The sequence below is a fragment of the Oncorhynchus mykiss genome, chromosome 1 (genome assembly GCF_057628025.1).
Source record: "Oncorhynchus mykiss isolate SJ-2025 chromosome 1, ASM5762802v1, whole genome shotgun sequence".
Classification (NCBI taxonomy): domain Eukaryota; kingdom Metazoa; phylum Chordata; class Actinopteri; order Salmoniformes; family Salmonidae; genus Oncorhynchus; species Oncorhynchus mykiss.
This window is the reverse complement of record NC_143022.1, coordinates 9,227,464-9,233,783: the sequence shown is the minus strand read 5'-3', so window position 1 is coordinate 9,233,783 and position 6,320 is coordinate 9,227,464. Positions and strand designations below refer to the sequence as shown.

The 6,320-nt window shown below is 44.7% G+C and overlaps 1 protein-coding gene across 1 annotated transcript; it reads left to right on the top strand.

The window, feature by feature from the left end:
• The first annotated feature begins 531 nt into the window (after window positions 1–531).
• Window positions 532–4,747, top strand: LOC149985369 (uncharacterized). The gene is made up of 3 exons (XM_090237033.1): window positions 532–3,953; window positions 4,115–4,202; window positions 4,551–4,747. Exons 1-3 carry the CDS (start codon window positions 618–620, stop codon window positions 4,724–4,726), a joined length of 3,600 nt encoding a protein of 1,199 aa, XP_090093159.1. The 5' UTR covers window positions 532–617; the 3' UTR covers window positions 4,727–4,747.
• The last annotated feature ends 1,573 nt before the right edge of the window (window positions 4,748–6,320 follow it).

Below are 6,320 nucleotides of genomic sequence, written 5' to 3'. Positions count from 1 at the left end.
TAGGTGTCTCAGAGGACACCCTCGTCACCTGTGTGCAGGACAGCCTGCAAGGTTCTCTCTCCAAACTTGCATGCATGTCCAATTCTCCATCTGGAAGTGCAGGCTCTATGATGCTAACCCCTGCTGTAATGGCAGAGTTGGCTAAAGATGTCATGTTGTCTTGTCTCTGTCCCTTCCCTTCACCCTGTCTCCCTCTGCTGGTCGTGTTAGGTTACCTTTTCTCCCCCGCTTTCCCCCAGCTGTCCCTTGTCTCCTCTAACTACCCATTCACCCCGTTCCCCACCTGTTCCCTTTTTTCCCTCTGATTAGGTCCCTATATCTCTCTCTGTTTCTGCTCCTGTCCTTGTCGGATTCTTGTTTGTTTGTGTTTCATGCCTGAGCCAGACTATCGTCATGTTTGCTGTAACCTTGTCCTGTCCTGTCGGAATCTGCCGGTCTATCTGAGCCTACCTATGTTTGGTTATTAAAGAAGCTCTGTTTAAGTTAGTTCGCTTTTGGGTCCTCATTCACTCACCATAACAAAAGATGTCAAGTCGGCCTTATCAGTGGTCGTTAAGAGTGCCTCCGCAAGTCAAACCTCTCTAGTGACACCGGTAAGGGGAGACTCACAGACCAAGATGACTGAGAGCATGGTGAGAGAGCTGGCTGCTAAACTTGAAGAAGTTGACCAGGAGAGCAAGAGTCTAACAGGGCAAGTCATGACCACCATCTCTGACACAATGGTGGCTTTTGTTGACGAGAACGAACAGAATTTGCTGGAAGATCTGAAGGACAAGATCACGTTTTTGGCATCGCATGTTGGCTTCATTGAGGATCTTGATGCCCTGATAAGGAAATACGAGAGCAGCTACAATATTAGTGAATCTGGTTCCTCCTGCACGCTCACATCTAAGAGCATCCAAAAACTCTCTAGCCGGGAGTTTCAAACATCAGCAATACAAGCAGTGAGTGGAGTTCTTCACAAAAAAGTCAGTAGATTGAGCTTTCCTAGTTCAGTCGTTCAGTCTGAGTTAACAGGTGCTGTGTCAGGTCAAACATTGTCTGGCATTGTAAAGACAGAGTCAATTCACCCAGTGGGCTCAGCAGCGTCAGTAGTTGTTAAGACTTTCGTGTCAGATATGAAGTCCTTGGCTGAATCTGAAGAGAGTCCCCAACAGAAGAGTGCCTGGTCTGCTGCTGTTCACATTTACCACAGCATCCAAAACAACTTGAAAGATTATTTCGGCAAGCTTCAGCGATGTGCCTTAAAGAGCATTGTCACATCTGATGATAACATCACAAATGCTGAGTTTAAGGAGACAGTTCCACTTCCTTGCTTAGACATGAAATATAGGCCCAGTAAGAGTGAGCCTCAGTTGCCAGAGTCCACTGGTGCAGTTACTTTACAAAGAGGCCTAAGTGAGAGCTCAAAACTTCTTTGGGCAAAAACAGAGTCAGAAGAAAGCAAGCTCCTTCTGACAACTTGCACCAAAGAAGTCATCTCAGAGCTTCTGGTCTTGTACAACACTGAGATGTCAAAGGAGGACCCCCTGTACACTGTTGGAGAAAAAGGATCAGGCTTCTCTATTGAGAGAGAGAAATTTGTAGAGGGTGTTCTGGCTCAGCTTGGGGATATTGCCCATTCCAGGGCCTCATCACCAATAGTATGTGAGTTCCCCTGTCAAATTGAGGACAGCAGAAGTAAGGCCACAGCTTCTTTGACCAGTCTGTTAGATTGTATTAGAAAACTCTCAAGTGAGGAATTTAAGAGAAATGCCACTCAAGCAGTGAGTGAGTTCCTAGTTAAAAAGTCCACCAGTAGCTTAACTAGTGCACAGCCTGCTTATTCTGTAGCATCCAGGTCTTGTTCCATACAAAACCAGTACACATGGTCAAAGGATATTTGTGCGGATTCTGCTGCCTTTGGCATCATTGAAACATTTGTGGAAGACCTGCAGAGCTTGGCGCAACCTGTAGAAGTAGAGGAGAGAGAACCTGACCTCCAGGAAAATGCACAAAAGCTACAGAGCAGGATCTGGTCTGCTACCTCTAGTTTATATAACAATATTCAGAAGACATTAAAGGACTTCATCATTCATCAGCGGAGGTCAGACATGCTGAGCAGAATGTCTAGTCATATACCCACAGAGGACTCTGGACATCTTGAGACTAAGGAGCACATTTGTTTGGCAAGCCAGGACTTGAGGCAAGCTAGTAAGAGTGTGCCTCACTTGCACAGTTTTAACCTTGAAGTGGCTCTACACAGGGGTGTCAGCGAGAGTTCAAAACTTCTCTCGACTGAAACAGACGAGGCTCTACTGACCAATAGTACCAAAGAGGTCATTTCAACAATCTTGACCTCATGCGAGGATCAGGCATCAAATGCACCTTGCTTCTCCACAGTAGGAAAGAAAATATCTGATATGTCCCTTGAGGTCAACATGTTGGTAGGTGGTGTTCTGTCTCAGCTGAAGGACATCTCCTTGTCAAGGTCCCCAACACCATGTGAAGACATGTTTGAACGTCTCCAAGGTTCTCCTGAGCGAACCTCTCCAGTAAGTCTAAATTGCAGCACTGCTGCCTCCAAAGGCATTGCATCTTCCCACAGTCTTTCAACAAAGAGCCTCCAAAAACGTTCTAGTCATGAGTTCCAAACCAAAGCTGAGAAAGGAGTGAGTGAGGTCCTCTCTAGATCATTTAACATTGTGGAGGAAGGTACAACAGATAAGTACCTCCAGTCTGTATCTACATCCACCACATCTACTGATATTATACAAACCATGGTGAAAGACCAGCAGGAGCTCACCCAGACCACCCAATCATCTGACATGGTATCTGGAACCTCCCTGCTCACCACTGGACAGGTTTCTGAGAAAATAATCTGGTCTGTTGCTCGTAAAATCTACTACAGTCTGCAAAGTAAGATTACGGAGTTTCTCAGAAAAGATCTTCAAAGATCAGACACAACACTTGGTTCAATCCAAATCTTTACATATCAAAGCAGTCCTGCATCACAAAGAGCAAGTCTCGGCCATCTTGAGGTCAACCAGAGCAGTGTTACACCTGGTGGAAACGATGCCTGTGTGGACATTCCGCACAAATTACTACCTAAAACCACTGAGCTCTCAGGATCCATGCTGGAGGATATTGACACGATCCGTTGTAGGAGTGCTGACGGCCAAAATACAAGAAATACCTCTTCTTCACGCTCTTCTATCTCTCTAACACCTACTTCAAAATTAAGGCAGTCGAAATGGCACTTTGCTTTACCCGGGACTCCCATCCCCACTGAGTTTCCTGCTCAGATTGACTTTCCCATTGTTAGAAACACAATCATTGAGGACTTCTTTCACACAGAGGACTTACTTCCTGTAACCTTTGTGGACAAAGTCAGGCAAGCTGCTGGGGTGGTAGTGGACATTATGGTGGAAAGTGTTGAGAACACACAGGAAGATGGACAGGGTGCTTCTCATCCTGACGACCTCCGATCTGCTGTTAGGAAATTGAGAAAAATAATTTCCACTTGGACCATCCACATTTTCAGTCATGAATTGGTGGATAAAGTGATAGCCCTTCAGGACAGCCACAGCACTCCACAGGTCTTAACATTGGAAGCAGCCAAAAGTGCTTCAGACTCCATTCTTTCAAGGCTGAAATGGGGAAATGAACAATGTGCCATATCCAAGGAGCTCTCCTCTCAGCTTCTCCAGATATTTGCTGAAGAGACATTGAAGTGCTTCCTGAGACAGTGGTCAGATGAGTATGAAAACATAAACTTTGATGTTTCAGTCCAGAACGATCCAAAGACTTCTACTTGCATGGTCATTCTTCAAATGATCACCAAAGCCACTGCTAAATGTTATTTTGAGTCCGCTACCAGCGTGGCCACCAGTGACATTGTAGAAGGCGTGTTTGATTTGGAAAGGGATACCATCAGCAGTACTGGAGAGCAGGTCCTCACCTTCAATACAAAGGTATAGTACACATACATCTTTCATGAATAACACTGCTGTTGACCTTTTATATGATTCTTTGTGTCATGGCATTGCACTGGTTCTTTGCAGTTGATATGCTGTACTTTTAAGATATCGAAAACATTTCAGTTTGTTTTAATGTGCCTTTTCCCACCAACCAGGGTTCCAAGAATGTTAGTAAGAACCTCTGTCCTCAAGAGTCTCTGGAGTACCAGCCTCAGAACATTTCCCCTACTGTGTACTTTACAGGTAAGCCCTGCTGCTGTTTAGGCTGCTGCTCAGTCAAGACTGAGACATTATTCCTTTACCATTCCACTAATTCATTTGGAAAGACGTTGTACTCCTCTGAGTTGTTACCTATGACATACTGTACTGTGGGCTGGGTGGTAGCCTAGTGGGTTAAGAGGTTGGGCCAGTAACCGATAGGTTGCTGGTTCAGAATCCCTGAGTTCACGAGGCAAAATCTGTCAATGTGCTCTTGAGCAAGGCACTTAATCCTAATTGCTCCTTGTAAGTCTCTCTGGATAAGTCTGTCTGATGTCTGATAAATGAGAAAAAATGTAAATTGATGGCATGCTGGATGGTCTTTCGTTGCAGAGACGATGACAAAATCTCATGGCTCCTTTTCTCCAGAGGGAATTTATGATATCGCATCGTCCTTCCCACTTGAAGAGAAGAGTCGCAAACCCTCCCTTTTCACCAGATTGTCTAGATCCATCACGAAAGGCTTTCTCAGCCCATTCAAATCTTCAAGGAAAACCACATTTATTTAAATAAATTCCTCATTATAACAACGAGAGCATTCATTTGTTCAGATGAGAATCTAATCGTATTGGTCACATACGCCGAAAACAACTGTGAGATGCTTTATTACGAGCCCATTCCCAACAATGCAGAGTTAAAAAGTAAGAAAATGTTTTCTAAATAGTAACACAATAACAATAACAAGGCTATATACAAGGAGTACCAGTACCGAGTCAATGTGCATGGGTGCGAGGTAGTTGAGGTAATACAGTATGTACATGTAGGTAAGGGTAAAAGTGACTAGGCAATCAGGATAGATAATAAACACAGTAGCAGCAGCTAGTGTGAAAGTCGGTCAGTGTCACAGTGAATGTGTGGGTAGAGTGTAGTGAGTGTGCATCGAGCCAATTCAAGAGAGTCAGTGGAAAACAATTAGAAAAATACATCAATAACAAAGGGGGTCAATGCAAATAGTGCAGGTGGCCATTTAATTAACGTTCATCAGTCTGATGGCTTGGGGGTAGAAGCTGTTCAGCAGTCTAATGACTTGGGGATAGAAGCTGTTCAGCAGTCTAATGGCTTGGGGGTAGAAGCTGTTCAGCAGTCTTATGGCTTGGGGGTAGAAGCTGTTCAGCAGTCGAATGACTTGGGGGTAGAAGCTGTTCAGCAGTCTAATGACTTGGGGGTAGAAGCTGTTCAGCAGTCTAATGACTTGGGGTGGAAGCTGTTCAGCAGTCTAATGGCTTGGGGGTAGAAGCTGTTCAGCAGTCTAATGACTTGGGGTGGAAGCTGTTCAGCAGTCTAATGGCTTTGGGGTAGAAGCTGTTCAGCAGTCTAATGACTTGGGGGTAGAAGCTGTTCAGCAGTCTAATGACTTGGGGGTAGAAGCTGTTCAGCAGTCTAATGACTTGGGGGTGGAAGCTGTTCAGCAGTCTAATGACTTGGGGGTAGAAGCTGTTCAGCAGTCGAATGACTTGGGGGTAGAAGCTGTTCAGCAGTCTAATGACTTGGGGGTAGAAGCTGTTCAGCAGTCTAATGACTTGGGGTGGAAGCTGTTCAGCAGTCTAATGGCTTGGGGGTAGAAGCTGTTCAGCAGTCTAATGACTTGGGGTGGAAGCTGTTCAGCAGTCTAATGGCTTTGGGGTAGAAGCTGTTCAGCAGTCTAATGACTTGGGGGTAGAAGCTGTTCAGCAGTCTAATGACTTGGGGGTAGAAGCTGTTCAGCAGTCTAATGACTTGGGGGTGGAAGCTGTTCAGCAGTCTAATGACTTGGGGGTGGAAGCTGTTCAGCAGTCTAATGACTTGGGGGTAGAAGCTGTTCAGCAGTCTAATGACTTGGGGGTAGAAGCTGTTAAGGAGCCTTTTGTCCCAGACTTGGTTCTCTCGTATCGCTTGCCGTGTGGTAGCAGAGTGAACAGTCTATGACTTGGGTGGTTGGAGCCTTTTGCCAATAATTTACATATCACTTATTTTTATTTGATTTGATGTCATATTGTAAACGTATGTATCTGTTTTGCTGAAAATATGATTTTGAAAACAATGAATGTCTACAAGTGCTTCATAAAACAGTTATATTTATTTTTGTATTTTCAAAAGACAGCAAATAGCCAATCAAGTATCAAC

Bases quoted from the DNA above. Each gene is read 5' to 3' on its own strand.
- LOC149985369 (XM_090237033.1), top strand. From the start codon at position 618: ATGACTGAGAGCATGGTGAGAGAGCTGGCTGCTAAACTTGAAGAAGTT. The intron at 3,954-4,114 runs GTATAGTACACA...CCCACCAACCAG, and splicing joins TCCTCACCTTCAATACAAAG to GGTTCCAAGAATGTTAGTAA. The intron at 4,203-4,550 runs GTAAGCCCTGCT...CTTTCGTTGCAG, and splicing joins CCCTACTGTGTACTTTACAG to AGACGATGACAAAATCTCAT.